Here is a 20520-nt window from a genome sequence, read left to right as displayed (position 1 = left end):
GGTGAGGTCCAGTAAAATGAAAGAGTGTCTGCTGTATGCTAACAGGCAGCCAAAATATTACTGGAATCAATTAACTTTGATGAACGTAAGCTTTAGGGTAGGGTTATTAATTTTCAGTTTTCCTCCACTACCATTGGAGAGGGGCCATGAATCACAGAAAAAAATGTCAACGGTTGCAGATTATATAATTTAAATAACATTCTGGTGCCAAGCCAACACGCTGTCATTTGTCACAGTACATTTTCTAATTTCTATATAGATCAGGTTGTTTTCTGTGTAATTTTAATAGTAATAATTAATACAAATGCAGTTACATTGTTAAGATGTTCTCATACAGCAGTAGTCAATACCTCGCAACAGTGCAGCCTCAATCTTGATCAAATATACATTCTTCGGAAAAAAAACCAAAACAGTCACTTATCATTTTTTATTTAATTTAGTAAAAGGCACTAATAATTTCAGTATAAAGAAATTTAATTGATAAAAAAACTGCTGAGCTTTGTCTAGAATATTTCAGGCCTCATTCCTAGTTTATTCTATAAATGGATGTATGAGCTTTTTGTGTCTTTCCATGCTATAAAGTTTTGGAAAAGCCTTGCCACAAATATGACAGATAAATGGTTTCTCCCCTGAGTGTATCTTTGCGTGTGCATTGAGAAAGCATATTTTAATGAAGCCCTTCCCGCAAACATCACATTTATATGGCCGTTCTGTGGAATGGTGAAGAAGGACATGCCTCTTCACTTCAGAGTTTGACCTAAAAACCTTGTCACATTCAGGCATGTTGCATTTGAATGGCCTCTCTCCTGTATGTATCAGTTTGTGTCTGGCCATGGTCGACGCCGAAATCATCTTCCCACAGTACGGGCATGGATGACGGAACAACTCCTTCAGATGTTTTGATCTTTGGTGTTTCTTTAGTGCTCCTTTTTCCTTGAAGAATTTCTCACACTCGGAGCAAGAAAACTTCTGATTCCGGGATTCACCGTGGAGAAAATTCAAGTGCCGCAACAAGTTTGAGTTGCGTGAGAAAGTCTTGCCACACTCTGCACACAAGTAGGGTTTCTCTCTTGTGTGTACTCTCTCATGGGAAATTAGGTCCGCATCAGTTTTACACCTTAGGCCACAATGAGCACATTGGAATGGTAGATGACCCGTGTGTTTCCACTCGTGAGCAATCAAAATACGTAGATTGGATGAGGTTTTTGAACAATGAATGCATTTAAAGGGCCTAGTAATCTTATGAATGTTTTGACAATGTCTGAGCAAGGGCTTGAAAAGTGTAAATGATTCCTCACAGCGGTTGCATTGAAATGGGGTGTGAGAAGCTTTATGTCGCACCAGTGTTGCTGCATCTCGCAACACCTTCCGGCAAACGCCGCAGTATAGGACATTGTGGGTCAGATTATGTCTCTCCAAGGCAACTTTATATCTGAAACACTCCTTGCACTTATCACATTTGTAAAGTTTCTTGGATTCATCTGCACTTTCTGGATTTACATGCTGCTGACCATACTCAAAGCAGGTTCTGTTTAAGTGCAGCTTTAAAGAGGAGTATAGTTTAAATCTGCTGTCACATCGGGGGCAAGCGTAGTCACTAGTTGGAAAGTGAGTTTTCAAATGAGATTTTAGACTTGTTTTGACATCCTCCTTGCAGATTAGACATTGGGTATAAGCTTTTTTATTAGTACAAGCTCTACTCTCTGAAGCATTTGATTTTCCGTGCTTTCCTGATCTACTTTTAAGGCAAAGGGAGATTTGTCTTTTTGAGTTTCTTATTGACCTTGTCGGTGCACACTGAGGACTTTTACCAACATTCTTTGGATGAGCTTGATCATCTTCAACAATGACAGGAGGCACATGTGTATCTTTGACCTGAGGCCTATCTGAGGATTTCATTTTCTGACAAGATAACTCATCAGTGACAAGTAGCTCTGAAGAGAGGCTTCTTCCCTCTTCTAACAAAATCTTCTCCAACCCCTGACTTCTGGTTGGTCGCACAGTTTGGCAATGGGAGGATGACAGCTGAGCTGCTGTTTGAACCTTAACACCACATTGTTCGAAACCATCTTGAACCTGACTTTGAAGAAACTCTAGATTACTGCCACCCAAAAGTCCCACGGTTTTTCTGTCCTGATTGGTCCACTTAGCTTTATCAGAATTTATCTTGCTTGCCTGATCTTTGCTGGTCAGGCCTGGACTTAACAGTTCTGTAGGTGTCAGTGGTAGATTTTCACAATCCGAATGATATCGACATGATACATCCTGAATATTGCTATGAGGATGGGCTTTATCCATCACCGCTCCTGTTGCACAGCAGAGTTTTAGAGCAGAAGTAATAAAAGCACCTTCCATGGAGCCCTCTGAAAAGAAAAATGAATTACCTGAATTAGCAGTTTAAAAATACATTTAGTTCTGATAAAATGTTGGAGTTCATGCTTAGTTTACCGCACCAGCACTATTGCAAAATATATAAAGCTTAAATATAGCGAAAATCTCCAATCTAAAATGAATGGAAGAATTCTAAAAGTCCTAAAATGGTATGACATGTCTACAACAAATCAGCAAGGAATTATTGTATATACAGTGGCTTGCCATTGTGATCCAGGTGACTGTGATCTTTCTGATAATGCAGCAGGAGTTTGAGCTGCTCTTGTGATTGAGACTGTACGCATTCCTCCAGAACACTTGAGGCCACCTGAAACATGGATGAAACCTGAGAAGAAACAACATTCTGAGCTGCAAACATTAACATTAAAAAGGTATCATTTTTATCCTTAAGTTTAAAGAACATGTTTATACCTCTTGGAATGTTTTGAGAGTAAGAAGCTTTTCAAGTCGGGAAAGAAATGTCCATATCAAGATGAGTAAAGCTTTATCATATGTGGGGCCAAAGTCTTCTGGGAAATCTTTCTGGAAATGTATATTAGATAAGTAAAATAGAAATGAGGGTTTACAAATCCTAGAATACCAAGCTTCTTATAGAATTGGAAGGATAATTTAAGACAAGGTCATTATATATCAGGGCAGTAGTCAAACCACTCTGGTAAATGTGCTCTAAAAATTAACCCAATTATTAGTTATTTTCTAAAATATGTAGCAGTGAAGTGCAATCTATATTATAATCATATCTGATAAATACAGATTTTATACTTAAAGCAAACAAGCTACCATAAGTTTTGGACTACAGAGCGCACCTGATTAAAAGCCGCATAATCTAATTTTAGAAAGAAAATCAATTTTGTACTTATACAAGCCGCACCGGATTTTAAGCTTCTTTTAATCGAATCCGCTTAGCAACATACATAAATATATTGTACCAGTAAATGCTTTTTTTCTAACGGTGTCTGTAATGCAGCTACCTTGAAATATACCTTTGTATCGGCTACACACAAATTACGTTACTTATGCTTTTTTTACACAAACAATGAACAATCTAAACCTCTAAAATCTTCTATTTTCATCTCGGTGGCGATTGCTTTTGCCTTCAGTCTGATTTGTACAGCGGAAACACCGCAGCCAACTGCTTTCTGTGTGTTCACCCAGTCTTCCAGAAAGTTTTCAAGCTCGGGGCACCTGCTATGATTACCTCTAAAAGCTTTTGTCGTCTTTTTGGTTTGGATCAGTTCTTCATGCTGGCGACTCCACCTTCTCACCATTGATTCATTTATACCCAGATTACGTGCGGCAGCTCAATTTCCTTCTTCAACCGCCAGAATAATCGCTTTTAACTTAAAAGCCGCATCATATGCTTTTCTTCTAGTATTTTCCATGTTGATGAGGGTTAGTAAAAATGACTGATTCACAATAGTTGTGATAGTGCGCTTGACTGATCATACATTGGACCTCTGTCTGTACCTCTCATCAATTTTATTGGTGTACTGTTGCCAGGCAAAATGTTTTTGGCGCCACGAAAAAAAACACGAATAAGCCGCACCTTAGAATAGGCCGCAGTATTTAAAGTGTAGAAAAAAATAGCGGCTTATAGTCCGGAATTTACGGTATATGCTATATATCCAAGTATACTGACCTGAAAGAACTGCTGTCTGTGATCAGAATTGTTCAGCATCTTCTTCACTAGTTCAACAAACTCTAAATGTGGAGTTTCTATATTTGTAGCACCAACCTGCAGAAATTAATGGAATTCAAAAATAAATTATTACACCTAGAAAAGTCAAAAGTATTGTTATTAACGGCACATTGTTTCACAATTAAAGAGAAAAACATGATTCACACCTTGATAAGCAGTTGCATTCTGTCCAGGTGTGGCTGAACAGTCTCCAAGTCTGCAGTAGATTGGCACAACTCCAAAATTAGCTAAACAACAAATGAAAAGTGTTGAAAGGGAACAGTAGAACCACACTGACAGAGAACACTAGAAAACACTGTTAACAAAACATGCTTATTAGACTGAGCTGATAGAATTTGAGAAACAATTTAAAAGCCATTCACTTGGAACATACTGGTTATTTATACCAGAGATACTTAATTCAGGCTTCAGATATAAGGTCATAAATAAGGATCCTTCTCACCCGTGCTCTAAGCCCCAGGGTAAGCTGGACCCTCTGGTCAATGGTAAGAATCTCTGGTACAATGTCTGTAACCAAAGAAATAAATTCTTCAATCAACCCATATTGAGCCACAACTCTCTGCTCAATAGTTTTCCAGATTGCTGCAGCAACCAAACGAACTGGTGGCACCAGGAGTCGCAGAACTGAAATGGGAAGGCCAGTATCTGTAGAAAAACAGAAATGGGTAATTTCTTGTAACAAATCTTTGTGTCAGCGATGCAATGTCTAACCAAAATATCAATAATCATACCAAGACGATACCTACACATTTGTCCAATGATCTTAGAGTTTTTTGTTTGGATAGGAGGATTCAGGAGAATCAACAGTTGGATTCATTTTCAGATGTAAATCTCTGTTAAGATGTTAAGTAATTTGAATAAAATATAATTCAATTGATTTTTGTATATTTTCAACTAATGCAATTCAAATTGATCATTGAAAAAAAGACATACCGTAATTTCCGGACTATAGAGCGCACCTGATTAAAAGCCGCATAAACAAGCCGCGCGCCGCATTGAAACATAGTTCGTGGAAGAACTCAGACGCAGACTACTGCCAGCTACTTTATTAAACACTGAATGGAAGACACGTCAACGAAGGGAGGTCTTCAATCACACACACAACCTGGCTTATGGTGTGCAGGTGCAAACAGTAATTAAATACATCAACAACCAGAACTCAATAAATAGAACACTAACATTGAAAGTTGCAAAAGATAACATTTACAACGAACAAAAACAGGGTTAACACCAACCTGAACCCACAGACACACTGCCACAAAGCATGCTGGGAAATTCCCACACTGACCCTCCCCTAGCGGCCGATAGAAAAAATACATAAATATGCCGCACCGTAGGATAAGCCGCAGTGTTTAAAGTGTAGGAAAAAAGTAGCAGCTTATAGTCCGGAAATTACGGTATTTAAATACCGTAATAATCTCACGCAACTCAAAATTATTCTAGTTCGCGACCTCTTTAGGTTTATTTACTGAATTGGTAGCCAATTCTATTTTACTTTAGTAAGAAAAGACTACGAAAAGCAACAATATAGGATAAAAAAAACTTAATTTAACTTAATTTTGATATATCAAATAACTGATGAACACAATCATATTTCAGCAGTGAAATGAGGTTTATTGGGTTAACAGAAAATGTGCAATATGCCACAAAACAAAAAAAAGGCCTGTGCATAAATTTGGGCACCATAATAGAAAAATCATATTAGTGTTTAGTAGAGTCTCCTTCTGCAAAAATAACAGCCTGTATGAGTGTCTGGATCCTGGATGATGGTATTTTGGCCCATTCCACCTGGCAAAACCTCTGCAATTCAGTGATGTTTGAAGGATTCCAAGCACGGACAGCCTGCTTCAAGTCATCCCACAGATTCTCGATGATATTCAAATCTGGGGACTGGGATGGCCATTCCAAAACATTGGGCCAGATTCACGAAACGTTCTTACGAACAAATTTGTTCTTAAGTCCCACTTACGAACATTTTTTGAAGATTGTGGCATTCACCAATTTCTTCTTATCCTGGATTTATGCGTAGGTAAGAACAAATCCTACGAACACTCAGGAGTACTCTTGCGCACATTTCAGTGCCGACATGTTGGCATGGTTGGGTTTTCTTCTCTTGTGCAGTTCAATAAAATTCAATATTACAATGATAATTCTGTCATATTTATTTATTTATTTATTTGTTTATTTCCTATTTTTGGTGATTTACGGAGAATTTTAAAATTACGTAAATGTGCCAATGACTTAACATTAATCAACCAAATTGGAAACCATGCCAAAACTGTCTTTTTATTTGATTTTATCTTGATTTATTTTATTAGGGGATCGAGGATATGCCCTGGCTCCCTGGTTGTTGACACCACTGACCAACCCTCAGACTCCACAGGAGTTTTATTCAATCAGATGCATGCGCGCAGTCGCTCCACCATTGAACGCACCATCGGCATGTTAAAGGGGCGCTGGATGTGTTTGGACACAGAGCCACAACCCCCTGAGGATGTGCGTCCTGACGCAATGATGGGGCCAGACTGCAGGCACGCGGTTCACGTTCGAGCGCGATTAATTGCCCGTTTGTGAATAAAATGCATTATTGTCACAATCCGAGCACAGCTTTTACACGTTTATTTTTTTTACATTCTTCTTTTTTTTACATTCTCGTTGATTTCTTTAAGTGTGTTGGCTATAGTCATCAGGGTTGAGGCAATTTTATCAAGCGTGTTAGCCATCCTTTCTTGATTGTTCAACACGGCGTCAGAAATCAGGCGTGGAGAGGCAAGCTTTGGGCATTTCGCTTTGGGCATTTGGCTGCTTTTTGCTCTGTCTACAGGGTCCTGCTGCAGTTCCTTTTATGGGCATTAGTGGGCGGTGACTTATGCTAATCGTATGTTAATTAGACTCACCTGGCACGCGCTTTCAACTTACGAACAGATGGCATTCATCAATCTAAGAACACAGCTGCGAACAATTCTGGGGCTTACGAACGCGTTGATGAATCCGACGTAGGGTTTTCTTAAAAAACTTCTTAATAACAACTTAAGAAAGAATCTAAGAAGATTCTTAAGAACATATTGGTGAATCTGGCCCATTGTACTTGTTCCTCTGCATGAATGCTCGGGTAGATTTTGAACAATGGTTGTGGTCATTGTCTTGTTGAAACACCCATCCCCGGCGCAACTTCAACTTTGTGACAGACTCTTGAACATTATTCTCAAGAATCTGCTGATACTGAGTGGAATCCATGCGACCCTTAATTTTAACAAGATTCCCAGTACCAGCACTGGCCACACAGCCCCACAGCATGATAGAACCTCCACCAAATTTTACTGTGGGAAGCAGGTGTTTTTCTTTGAATTCTGTGTTCTTTTGCCGCCATGCATATCGCCTCTTGTTGTGACCAAACAATTCAATTTTTGTTTCATCAGTCCACAGTATCTTATTCCAAAATGATATTGGCTTGTCCAAATGTTCTTTCGCATACCTCAGGCGACTCAGTTTGTGGTGACTGTGAGGAAAAGGCTTCTTCCCCATCACTCTTTCGTACAGCCTTTCCTTGTGCAAATTGTGCTGTATTGTTGACCGATGCACAGCGACACCACCGTCTGCAGCAAGATATCTTTGGAAGTCTTTGGAGGTGGTCTGTGGGTTGTTTTTAACTATTCTAATCATCCTTCGTCTTTGCCTCTCTGCAATTTTTCTTGGCCTACCACTTCTGGGCTTAACAAGAACTGTGCCCGTGGCCTTCCATTTCCTCACAATGGGCCGGATTCACCAATATGTTCTTAAGAATCTTCTTAGATTCTTTAAGTTGTTCTTAAGAAGTTTCTTAAGAAAACCCTACGTCGGATTCATCAACGCGTTCGTAAACCCCAAAATTGTTCACAGCTGTGTTCTTAGATTGATGAATGCCATCTGTTCATAAGTTGAGAGCCTGTGCCAAGTGAGTCTAATTAACATACGATTAGCATAAGTCACCGCCCACTAATGCCCATAAAAGGAACTGCAGCAGGACCCTGTAGACAGAGCAAAAAGCAGCAAAATGCCCAAAGCTTGCCTCTCCACGCCTGATTTCTGACGCCGTGTTGAACAATCAAGAAAGGATGGCTAACACGCTTGATAAAATTGCCTCAACCCTGATGACTATAGCCAACACGCTTAAAGAAATCAACGAGAATGTAAGATATCTGTGTAGATTCTCAATCATCCAGGTCATTGTATCCAAGGTAGTTTTCTCTGTCAACTGGACTGGGTTTCTTCTCTTCAAGACGTTTCGCCTTCTATCCAGAAGAGAACCCAGTTTCTTTGAGAACTGAAGAAGCCTTCTGGATAGAAGGTGAAACGTCTTGAAGAGAAGAAACCCAGTCCAGTTGACAGAGAAAACTACCTTGGAAATGAGAATGTGTAAAAAAAAAAAAAGTGTAAAAGCTGTGCTCTGAAACCGGTCTCTCTTTTTTTTTCTTTTTGAAGTGAATCAAGATTGTTAGACTAAAATTGTGACAATAATGTATTTTATTCACAAACGGGCAATTAATTGCGCTCAAACGTGAACTGCGTGCCTGCAGTCTGGCCCCATCATTGCGTCAGGACGCACATCCTCAGGGGGTTGTGGCTCTGTGTCCAAACACATCCAGCGCCCCTTTAAAATGCCGATGGTGCGTTCAATGGTGGAGCGACTGCGCGCATGCATGTGATTGAATAAAATTTCCTGTGGAGTCTGAGTGTTGGTCAGTGGTGTCAACAACCAGGGAGCTAGGGCATATCCTCGATCCCCTAATAAAATAAATCAAGATAAAATCAAATAAAAAGACAGTTTTGGCATGGTTTCCAATTTGGTTGATTAATGTTAAGTCATTGGCACATTTACGTAATTTTAAAATTCTCCGTAAATCACCAAAAATAGGAAATAAATAAATGACAGAATTATCATTGTAATATTGAATTTTATTGAACTGCACAAGAGAAGAAAACACAACCATGCCAACATGTCGGCACTGAAATGTGCGTAAGAGTACTCCTGAGTGTTCGTAGGATTTGTTCTTACCTACGTATAAATCCAGGATAAGAAGAAATTGGTGAATGCCACAATCTTCGTAAACTGTTCGTAAGTGGGACTTAAGAACAAATTTGTTCGTAAGAACGTTTCGTGAATCCGGCCCAATGTTCCTGACAGTGAAAGCTGAAATCTTTTGGACAGCTTTTTGTAACCTTCCCCTAAACCATAATGCTGGATAATCTTGGTTTTGAGGTCATCAGAAAGTTGTTTTTCAGGCTCCCATGTTGCAGCTCTTCAGAGGAGCATCAAACAGAATGAGAACTGGCATTTGGCCACCTTAAATACCTTTTGTCATTATTTTATGCACCTGTCAATTAAGTTCAAGGCTTAACGAGCTCACCAAACCAACTTTGTGTGTCCAGTTATCTTGTGATGATTAGTTACAGGCCATCAAAGCAACAAAATGACAAGGGTGCCCACATTTTTGCACAGCCTATTTTTTTTTTACATTTGATTTAATTTCATACAATTGCATCCTATGAATACTTAAAATCTGTGTTTGGAAATCAAGCTAACACTTGGCTCTTATGGGCAAATGAAGGACATGCCACCAAGATAATCTTGTGTGAAGTCAGAGTCCATTATTACACAACCTCAGAGAGGGTGCCCAAACTTTCTCATACCATTGTACATTCATATGTAGTGATTATCACTAAGCAGGGTGCTTATCAAGTCTTGGCGCTGAATGTTTTTGAACTTTACAATATAGCTCTATTTTCTTTATGGAAGCAAAGCTGGACCATGAATTAAAAATTAACAGATTTGCTTCCAAAATTCTTAGCTTGTTAGAAAACAAATATAAAATGAACTCGCTCGTTTCAGAGAACGATTACGTTTGTACACACAGTTGGCTAACTAGCTAAATAACGGTATATTAATTAGCCAAATCGACGCAGTAAGTGAAAAATACTCACGATTCCCCTTAATAGTGAGTTCTTCCATTCCATATGTTTGCAGAACTTCACAGCCATGCACTAGACAGCCACGATAATAAAAATTACAGTACAATTGCTAGTGCTGCTACTTCTTCTTCGCCTAGTCTCAACCCACTGTTACGGTGTATATCGCCACCTACTTTACTGAGGTGTAGGTCCTCGTGTTGCCGTGTACTTCCGGTTGCAATCTATGTAGAGAAGCTCGCGAGACTTAAATTTAGAAACGTGACTGCCGAAATGTAGTCCACTAAACTGGCGATTGGGAAGTCGAACGGAGGCGAGCGTTTGTGTCCATGTATGTGGGGGTTGATAGGAAGTAAGATAAAAGAAGCATTGAAATGGAAATTTAAAAGATCGTTATCCTTCAATAAACTTAAAGAAACAAAACTTCAGATACGAGATTCGGAAGTCCGGCACAGTACCTAATATTTGCTCAGTAATGTAACACTTAAAAAAGTAGTCTTTTTACAGACATAAACCCAAGTGATTTAACTCAATCCTGAAGACGGTGAGTTGAGGGATACGTCATTCCGCTGCGCCAGTGGGTGAAAGTCGAGCTGATCCAGCATGTGATGTCAAGGCCACCATGCAGTTTTAGTGGGAGCGTTGCTATGGTAACAGTGGGTACCGCTCTGGAAAAAGGTAATAAGAGATCGAGGTTCTGGTGCAGACGCACGCTGGTTTCATCAATTGTGGTGCCAGTTATGTTGCGGGGTATCTGCACAACCGCTGGGAATCTATTCAATGATTTGGATCTGAGCAAAAGCCGCTGCTCAGGTTATTAATAAATTTATGACACCTTGGCCTTTGGAGTTGGGATTTTTGTAGGGCTTTCTTTTCCTTGGGCCATGCAAAGTTGACAAGATAAATTAAGATTTAACATCCCTTCTTTCCACCAGATTTCTTACAATTTTGTAAGAAATATATCAAGACAGGTCCCACACCAACAAAATATCTGATTTGTAGAAATACCTTAGTTTGTAAATCAATGTATCAATGTATCTTAAAGTACTGCCTTTAAATTTACTGACAGGCTTAAAGAAAGAGGCACTGATGATGCATAATATACAAATTTTGAGAATACCACAGACCACATTACAGTCTATTCTACCATAATTCTAAACATTTAGAGTGGAAGACATAATAGTCAAATAAGATGAAAAACAGTTCTCAGCTCAAATGAAATGTAAAGGCCTCCAACGTGGACAAAAATTGGGAAGGTGTGCTGGTAGTAGGAGGGATGCCAAAACACCTTCAAAGCACTGCCAAGGGTTGAGCCTCAGCAGCTGAGGTACCAAACCCCCAGATGTTCACAGTTGTGGCAACAGCTGAAATATCATTGCATATAATCTATTAATTATATTAACTATTTGTTGAATTTGTAAAAAATCAAATAAAAAATCCATAACATAAGATCCATTTTTTCCATTCATCCCTTTATCAATTTCTAGATTAAGTTAAAGTTTTCCACATCAGACATTTTGGGTGTGACAATTGTTTGGACCATGTGTCATTATCAGTACTTTGTTAGCACTTAAAACAAAAAAAAACAACAGTTCTCTTAGAGTAGACAAATCAAGGCAAAAAACTCAAATTGTCATTCTGACATATTTCTGCAGTCTGCCAAATTTAATTGTGGATCATGAGAACAGAAAACTGATTCTGCAAGAGATTTTTCCCATTAAGACTTTATTTGTGGTAGCAACATCATGTAAAAGCTTATAAGGAATGGGAGGATAGAAAACTAAATGCTTATGTCAGGTGTATAGATTCATAAGATTGTCCTTTTACTACAACTCCTTTGGCAAACCAAAATAAAATATATACAACCTGGCATCCATAAATGAAATGACTCATATACGTATGTATATCTTAATTCTAATTAACCATCTCAGACATTTAGGTGCCATTAAAAAAAGAATGTTCAGACTGAAATGAAGAGCAAAAACTGATCAGGGCTTGAGAGAATTCTGTATAATACGGAGAAATTAAATCAAATGAAGCCAGCAGTCTGCTCTATTCCATGATTGAACCCAAAAGAAACACCTGAAGATCACAAAACTAATTGTTAAATAATGGCATCTGTCTCATCAAAAAGGTTTCCATACATAGTGGTCAAAACCAGAGATGGATGGAATTAACAGGAACACTTGTCGCTTTAGGGATTAACAAATTCATTCCCAAATTGGTTCAGGGAAAAAAGACTACATTTATTTTGAATGCAAACACCATTACAAATGCTTGAGTCAATAATATCCCTCCACAAGAAGTCTGTTCCAGTATCACACAATGCCAAATCAGAGGCTGTTTTAAGAGTACACACTTATCTGTAGAAAACATTTCTTTCCTTTTTTCCTTACTTTATACAGAGAGATAAAAAACTTTAAGGCAAGATGCATCAAACAGAAATCCGAAGGCCATAGACCAGCCTCTGCGGGAAGATTCTGTTCCAGTGATTCTGGGTCCCACTCGCTCTCTGTCTCAGGCATCTTACACTGGCAGAAGGGAGGAGAGAAGGAGGAGATGGTGAGCGATGGGATGGTGACTTCCAGATCATCTGTCAGTCGTCCTCCTCTCCGATTCCCCTTGGTGAGTCTGTCAAAACATTCATCTTTGGGCCTTAAGCTGGCAGACTCAACTTCTTCCCTTTCAATACTGAAACACAATCGGTAAAAACACAGGGTTAACATGAACATATTGAGATTATTCAGCATTTCATGGCAGTATGGGTCAGAATGTTTGAATTTACTCATATCTGTGATAGTTGGCCTTTAGATTAACAAACTATTAAAGATAATCAATCTAAATATGAAAATCAAAACATAATCTGATCAACCCAGTTACTGGACATATTTATGAAGATCCAGAGCCAAACTGCACCCAAATACAAATTCAAGATTCACAACCTTTTAATCAGCATTTAACAAAATGTAATAATTACTGCTGCTCACCAATATCATGAATATTTTATTGAAAATTGAAATCACAAAAATGTGAAATTATTAATCTTTACCTAAATAACCTTTAATCTCAGCATTTTGAATTTAATAAAATTAAAATTAACGTCCCCGTCCTCTCCTCTCTCTACCCAGCCGGCCATCAGCAGGAGGGTCCCCCTACATGAGCCTGGTCCTGCTCAAGGTTTCTTCCTGTTAAAGGGGAGTTTTTCCTTGCCACTGTTGCTTGTCTGGGGTTAGGCCCTGGGATTCTGGAAAGCGCCTCGAAACAATTTGGATTGTAAAAGACGCTATATAAATAAAGATTGATTTGATTTACTTCATAACTTTCTTGAATTGCAGCCAAACCTCCGATAAAATAATGTAATAATTTGTCCAGTATTAGCATTTGATATTTTATTAAACGTTGTGTCTATGAATGATCATAATAAATCATGTTTAAATTATTGTAAACTGTGTGTGTTTCTATATCTATCTACCGTAATTTCCGGAATATAGAGCGCACCTGATTATAAGCCGCATAATCTAATTTTAGAAAGAAAATCAATTTTGTACTTATACAAACTGCACCGGATTTTAAGCCGCAGGTATCCCACGTAGTAATATGAAAAATTAGATCGAAAACATTCAGTACCGGTATATGTTTTTATTACCGTAAGAGACGAGTCACTGATGAGTAACAAACAGGCAGGTAAGAAACAACAGCCACTCTTTTCACTTGTATGTTTATACAGACCTGAAATCCAAATTTTATCACGTCAGGATTTTTTAACTTTTCTTTTAATTTAATCCGCTTAGCAACATAAACAAATATATTCTACGGTTAAATGCTTTTTTTTTTTCTAACGGTGTCTGTAATGCAGCTACCTTGAAATATACATTCGTATCAGCTACACACAAATTACGTTGTTTATGCTTTTTTACTCAAACGATGAACAATCTAAAAAACCCCGATGGCCCACCTCTAAAATCTTCTATTTTCATAATGGTGGCGATTGCTTTTGCCTTCAGTCTGATTTGTACAGCGGAAACACCGCAGCCACCTGCTTTCTGTGTGTTCACCCAGTCTTCCAGTATGTTTTCACGCTCGGGCCACCTGCGATGTTTACGTCTAAAAGCTTTTGTCGTCTTTTTGGTTTGGATCAGTTCTTTATGCTGGCGTCTCCACCTTCTCGCCATTGATTACCGTAATGTATGCCAAGATTAGGCGTGGCAGCTCGATTTCCTTCTTCAACCGCCAGAGTGATCGCTTTTAACTTAAAAGCCGCATCATATGCTTTTCTTCAAGTATTTTCCATGTTGATGAGGGTTAGTAAAAATGACTGATTCACAATAGTTGTGATAGTGCGCCACGAAAGTAAATAAGCCGCACCGTAGAATAAGCCGCAGTGTTTAAAATGTAGGAAAAAAGTAGCGGCTTATACTCCGGAAATTACGGTATATATTTATCTATATATCTATCTCGCTATCTATATCTATCTATAAAAAGGCATTTCCACGCTTTCCTGAGATTAGTTTGATGAATTTGTAACTGCAGTAAAATCACTTGTTAAGCATATGTAAATGACTGCAGACAGGTTGCCAACATTTGACCCTTTTTTGTTAAGTGTAAAAAAGAAATCAGCAGCTCTTACCTTTTGTTACATACAAATAGAAGAAATCACAGTAGAGGATGGTCTGAACCACCCCAGCGACAATGGCAATCATGTCAAAGAAGCCTTCGAAGTAGAACCTCCATACCCAGTTGATGAGGTATAGAGCTCTGTAGAGTCCCAGGAAAAACAGGTAGTGCGTAGTGATGGTCTCAGCTTCACCGGTCTTACTGATCATAAAAAGCTGGGGTAAGATGGCCACAGACTCTAGGTAGATGGAGAAGGTCCACAAAATCTGGGTCAAACAAACCAGAAGACAAGTTGTTGACAATGACCACAAGATGTAGAAATTTATTCTTTACAGTTATAGACATGCACCAAAGGCCTACCTCCTTTGTCATTGTTTATAGCATATGCAAGAAATGCGTTTAAAATAAACTAGCATGCTAAAACGGTCAAACGTGGTGCATAACATTAAAGCAGACATGAATCACAATGCTGAAGTTTTGTTATTATTTTATAAGTCTCGCACAAAGCAGATGGTTTAATATTTTGTTACCTGTGTTGGCATCGACAGTACACGATAGCACTGTTCATGGTGTATTTGGGGATTTTTTTCAAGATGCATTATAATCATCCATGATTTCCGCTTCATAATAGGCCCGCTTTCACATTGTCTTAACATGCGTCTTCATGTGTGTCCTAACTACTTGTGAAAGAATTTCATCTTCTCACTCTTTACGGCTTTTTTTTTTTTTTTTACAGCTATACAGCTTGTTCACATTTAAGATTTAAATCCATAACTGAAGTAGACTGAGATGAGTAGAATAGATGGTATGAGAAAGGCAAGATGTTTTAAGACAGTGGGGCCCTTTTCTTCCCTTGATAACCACAGAATCAACATGTGACAGTAGTCTGGATGTCAAATGTCCTTTCAGAAACCAAGGACAGTCTTTTTGAAAACATCCAAATGTATTTGCACTGTCTCTGACCTCCAGGGGTGAGAAGTCATGGTTAACCAGGAAAGCCAGTCCACCCACAGGGACAACCAAGAATTCCACTCTGAATGTGTCATGGTTCCCATCATAAGTTGCCTTAAATTTAAGGTAAATCAAGTATACTGTAGCATAAGCACATCCAATGTAGATAATCTGAAAAACACACAACACAAATAGAGGCCAGATTAATAAATTAAACACAGTGAAATAGCAATGACAGAAATACTATCTTCTATTTGAGAGGACACAATTTTCCTTCAGCAAAAATAGGTGTGTCAGTTTTGTTCCCTAGATAGACCTAAATTCTATATACTGACAGTTGGAAGGGTCTACCGGTTATGATTTAAAGTAATAAGAAGTGCATTTACATGCACACAAGAACATTGAATTCCTGCGGTCGTTCGGATACATAAAATAAATGTGGATGCCATAGCTTGACTAGAATCAGCCCAGAGTAGTCTGAATGTGGCTCTTGACTTACAAGAGCATATGGATGGTGAGCTGGTCTATGGGATCAGCTCTACATTTCACATAGTGCCTGGGGAAAAAAAAAGTCGCCCCAAAGAAAAGGTCACACTCTAATATTTAATTGGAACAACTTCAGCTTTGATGCCGGCATGCATTTACAGCAGCGATAATTTATCTCCAGTGTTGCGTTAAATTTACATCGAGATCTTGCATTATCAGTTTATGCTAAATTGAAGCCTTTTCCCCCACAATTATACTCACTGACTTGGGGTGCTCAATCTCTTGCAATATACATTTGCAGCATGCACCACCACTAACACAAAGCTCAGGGTGGCTCTTAGGTGCTCCAAGAGCAGAACATATGAACAATATTGACAAGAAACTCATCCATTGATTTAGTTATGACAGCTGTGACTGCAGTCTGGCTAACTTCATCATGGGTCGTTGTGGTGTGATATAAAAGGTCAACCAGTGTGGCCCAATAAAAAAAAAATTAAAAGAGAGGGGACGAGGCTTGACACCACCCATAATCTGATTACTGTGAACTTCTTCGTAAATAGAAAGTCCGGAGCGACAAGTGTAGACTGACACGCATGCAAACGCACTTATTGGGGACTTCACCTTCATGGTGGTGTTGTAGAGCGAGATAAAGGATGTGAGCAGGTCCAGATAACGAGTGGTGAACACCAAGGCAAAAAGAACCTGACTCTTCCCAGAAATCCCTGTAGAGAAACAGCAGAAGTGCAGCCATTTTCAACATTTCTATTTTTCCTCTTTCCTTCGCTTATTTTCACTTTACAACACAGGCCAGTTAATCACCTCTGCCAAGGAGGTTATGTGACAGCCGGCATTTGTAGCCCAAAAATTTGTTAACTGATCATGACATTTTTAAGAAAATATTTTGAAAAGTCTGAGGAAGAGTTCTTTAAACTTTGTTGAAGTTCTGAATTCCTGAGGGGCTCTGACCTTCCAAACGCAACCTACGTGACCTACTGTTATGTAACCCTGTACTACTACAATACTACTGGTGTAAGCTACAATGTGGTCAAATGTCCTGCTTGGTGGAGGTCTGTGCTCTCCAACTGCTTTTTCTAGTTCATTCTGCAATAGTTGTCTTCCTGTCATAACTCAAAAAAGCTTACATCTCTTCATTTCCTTTTCCTTAACATTGTAAAATAACAAGGTTTTTCCCAGTAACACAATCAAAGAATATCTGCTCACTTCCATCATGCAACCACGGATGGTTTATGTTTCTATTTACCCTCAAAACCATATGAATCTCTGAGGCTGGAGAAAAGCCAGCGAGGCTCTCTATTTTGATACTTGGAAGAAGCTGAAGCAATGACATCAGTCGTGTTTAATCGGGTTACAACAACCATGACCAAGAAAAGAAAGCAGTTTTGCACCACTACACCTGCAATATTCAGAAAAAAACGCGCTGTCAAATGCTTTGCAACTCAACTTGACAATCTATAGAGATCCCATGCTGCCACGTCATAAAGGACACATTTAGCCAACACAACATACAACATAAAAACGTGGAACCGAGGTGCATATGGCAGGCTCATACCTGAAACAATAAGGCCCAACATATCAAACTATAAAATATTATGGCCCTGTGGGTTTCCTGTACCCAGGAATCAAGTTCTATTACAAACTCGCCACATTGCCTAAAGTAAGATTTACATCGCACAAAATATTTCTAGTTTTACTTTACGCATAGTCTTTACAAACCCGGGCATTTATTTCAGGTTGACGACACACCTTACCAGCTTCTAATAGAAAATTTACAAGCTAGGACATTGCAGCTAGCTTGTTGGCTAACGTTAGCTGGAAACAATAGCAATAACTTCGAGCTGGGCAACATTCATTTGAGACCTCTGTACGTTAATTTACTTTGTAACGAGAGGGCAGGTTCTAGAAGGAACAACACAACAATACCTTTAATTTAAAGTGGGAGTCTACTCACCGGCACAAGACCTGGTTTTCCATATTTTTAGCAGCAGAATGATGATGGCTGCTAGGTGGGAGAGATCACCGGTTAGCCTGAAAATGTTCATGTCTGCAGAAGACCCCGTGCGTGCGAACGAGTGTAAGACTTCTAAAAGAGTTTAACTCGCTTGCAATAGTGATGAGTTTTTGATGTACTGGACTGAATGAAACAAGGAATATGCTGATTCAGGCCTCAGTGGATGGGAAAATGGCGAGTAAAGCGCGACGTGGCTCGGGGACGTGGCCAAAGCGAAAGCACCCAATGCAACGTTTATGATCTCAGCCAATCACAACAAAGCAATGCTGAACAGGCATACACACAAAACTGGATGTGTTTGGACAGAGCCACAACCCCGTGAGGATGTGCGTCCTGACGCAATGATGGGGCCAGACTGCAGGCACGTGGTTCACGTTCGAGCGCGATTAATTGCCCGTTTGTGAATAAAATGCATTATTGTCACAATCCGAGCACAGATTTTACACGTTTATTTTTTTTTACATTCTTCTTTTTTTACATTCTCGTTGATTTCTTTAAGCGTGTTGGCTATAGTCATCAGGGTTGAGGCAATTTTATCAAGCGTGTTAGCCATCCTTTCTTGATTGTTCAACACGGCGTCAGAAATCAGGCGTGGAGAGGCAAGCTTTGGGCATTTTGCTGCTTTTTGCTCCGTCTACAGGGTCCTGCTGCAGTTCCTTTTATGGGCATTAGTGGGCGGTGACTTATGCTAATCGTATGTTAATTAGACTCACCTGGCACGCGCTTTCAACTTACGAACAGATGGCATTCATCAATCTAAGAACACAGCTGCGAACAATTCTGGGGCTTACGAACGCGTTGATGAATCCGACGTAGGGTTTTCTTAAAAAACTTCTTAAGGACAACTTAAGAAAGAATCTAAGAAGATTCGTAAGAACATATTGGTGAATCGGGCCCAATGATTGGTGCAGAACTTGAACTTGGGTACACAAAACATTGCAATGTCATATTGCACAGCTAATAAGAGGGCCTTCTCCTTCTCAGTGGTGCTGTAATGGACCATTTTAAATTTTTGAGAAAACTTCACACACCAGGTGGTAAATCCTGTGGGAGAAATGCACCTGCACCAGACAGAGGCATCCACTTCTACTTTGAAAGAGTAGAATTCGGAGCGGTGCGCACAGGAGCACTACAAACTTTCTTCCTCGGATTTGATACAATGCTTTCCCAAACTCACATTTAGTCAAATTAAGGGTTCAAGGAAACCAGACATGGGGGACTTGAACTTAAGTCACACGCAGACTTGACTTGGACTCATGCGCAGAAGACTTAAGATTTGTCCAACTCTGGTTTTCAGACTTTTTGGTGTATTAATGAGAATTTTAAATGTCTTAAATGAACTTTCTTCCTCATTGTCATGGTAACCACACCTCACGCACCTCAGATGGCTGTAATAATATGGTGCAGCTTCACCCTTTGGCATTTTGTTTAATTATAACAATTTTAAACAAGGTGGAACCAAAAGAAGTGCAGAGTGCAAAGTCTGCAGTATCAAACTTAAGGATGCTGGTGTTATGGGAAGTCAAGGAGGCCTGGACCCAGATGCAGAGTAAAAGACTCGGCTCTTTATTGAAAACAAAAAAGGTGCAATACGATTGAATCGAGAAAAGTAGCAACAGAAAATCTACCAACTAAAAATCACCATACAGGGAAAAAACCATTGAGAAAAAGTACAAACGAAAACACAGTGACGAGGCACTGGAACAAACTCACACACACTGGAAGTAACCACGGAAAACAGGAGGTGAAAAACTGGAGATCACAGAGGGTGGGAGCTAGATGCTGGCGAAACAATCCAGCACCGGAGGCAAAGAGCGGAGTTTAAGTAGCCGCCGAATTACGGTAATGCGCTGCAGGTGCGCCAGAGGCTCAGCGCTCATCACAGTTTGGCCTGCCCCTGCCTTCCGATCCTGCAGGTGGGGGAGGAGGCGAGAAACCTGAGCCACAACAGTACCCCTCCCCCCAAATGGACGCCTCCTGGCGTCCTACCTGGCTTGTCTGGGAACCTGAGATAAAAATCCCTCAACAATTGTGGGTCTAAAATAAGGGAGCGCCCAATCCAGGATCGCTCCTCCGGGCCGTACCCCTCCCAGTTGACCAAATACTGGAACCCCCTTCCCCGCCTGCGTACATCCAAAATCTTGTTGACCGTGTAGGCCGGATGGCCTTCGACAAGGCGCGGGGGGGTGGTGGTGGCGCAGGAGGTTGGTGGGGGCTTTTGGCAACGGGCTTGAGGAGGGAGACATGAAACACTGGGTGGATCTTCAGGGAGGCGGAGACGGACTGCACAAGGGTTGATGATTTTGTCCATGGGGTAAGGGCTGGTGTACCTGGGGGCGAGTTTCCTAGAATCAGTCTGGAGGGGGAGATTGTGGGAGGAGAGCCACACCTGCTGACCCACTTG

General features: G+C 39.8%; 2 protein-coding genes across 7 annotated transcripts; both read right to left on the bottom strand.

Annotated features, from left to right (window-relative positions):
* Positions 1 to 159: 159 nt before the first annotated feature.
* LOC101066984 (zinc finger protein 2 homolog) lies at positions 160 to 10244 on the bottom strand. Of its 6 annotated transcripts, none has more exons than XM_011619243.2 (7): positions 10052 to 10235; positions 4533 to 4735; positions 4237 to 4317; positions 4031 to 4126; positions 2803 to 2913; positions 2596 to 2716; positions 160 to 2363 (listed from the first exon to the last, which is right to left on the bottom strand). In XM_011619243.2, exons 1-7 carry the CDS (start codon positions 10077 to 10079, stop codon positions 532 to 534), a joined length of 2472 nt encoding a protein of 823 aa, XP_011617545.1. In that variant the 5' UTR covers positions 10080 to 10235; the 3' UTR covers positions 160 to 531. The 6 variants fall into 6 exon arrangements, with proteins under 6 accessions (XP_011617545.1, XP_011617547.1, XP_029694637.1 ...); XM_011619245.2 differs by having other exon boundaries at positions 4533 to 4597; XM_011619246.2 differs by having other exon boundaries at positions 2229 to 2363; positions 2586 to 2716; positions 10052 to 10244.
* Positions 10245 to 11744: 1500 nt separating this feature from the next.
* Positions 11745 to 18343, bottom strand: kdelr2b (KDEL endoplasmic reticulum protein retention receptor 2b). The gene is made up of 5 exons (XM_003977978.3): positions 18057 to 18343; positions 16709 to 16809; positions 15614 to 15772; positions 14664 to 14916; positions 11745 to 12727 (listed from the first exon to the last, which is right to left on the bottom strand). Exons 1-5 carry the CDS (start codon positions 18145 to 18147, stop codon positions 12693 to 12695), a joined length of 639 nt encoding a protein of 212 aa, XP_003978027.1. The 5' UTR covers positions 18148 to 18343; the 3' UTR covers positions 11745 to 12692.
* Between the last annotated feature and the right edge of the window lie 2177 nt (positions 18344 to 20520).

This window comes from Takifugu rubripes, chromosome 1 (assembly GCF_901000725.2).
Source record: "Takifugu rubripes chromosome 1, fTakRub1.2, whole genome shotgun sequence".
Lineage (NCBI taxonomy): Eukaryota > Metazoa > Chordata > Actinopteri > Tetraodontiformes > Tetraodontidae > Takifugu > Takifugu rubripes.
The sequence above is the reverse complement of the archived record's forward strand: the minus strand, read 5'-3'. Positions and strand labels throughout refer to the sequence as shown.

What these genes read in the sequence shown, in the direction of transcription:
- LOC101066984 (XM_011619243.2), bottom strand. Translation starts at nt 10,079, where the DNA reads ATGGAAGAACTCACTATTAAGGGGAATC. An exon ending in CCCTGGGGCTTAGAGCACGG is followed by an intron (nt 4,318 to 4,532) that starts GTGAGAAGGATC and finishes TTTGTTGTTTAG; the next exon opens with CTAATTTTGGAGTTGTGCCA. An exon ending in CAGTCACCTGGATCACAATG is followed by an intron (nt 2,364 to 2,595) that starts GCAAGCCACTGT and finishes TTTTCTTTTCAG; the next exon opens with AGGGCTCCATGGAAGGTGCT.
- kdelr2b (XM_003977978.3), bottom strand. Translation starts at nt 18,147, where the DNA reads ATGAACATTTTCAGGCTAACCGGTGATCTCTCCCACCTAGCAGCCATC. An exon ending in GAAAACCAGGTCTTGTGCCG is followed by an intron (nt 16,810 to 18,056) that starts GTGAGTAGACTC and finishes GTTTCTCTACAG; the next exon opens with GGATTTCTGGGAAGAGTCAG. An exon ending in TCTACAACACCACCATGAAG is followed by an intron (nt 15,773 to 16,708) that starts GTGAAGTCCCCA and finishes TGTGTTTTTCAG; the next exon opens with ATTATCTACATTGGATGTGC.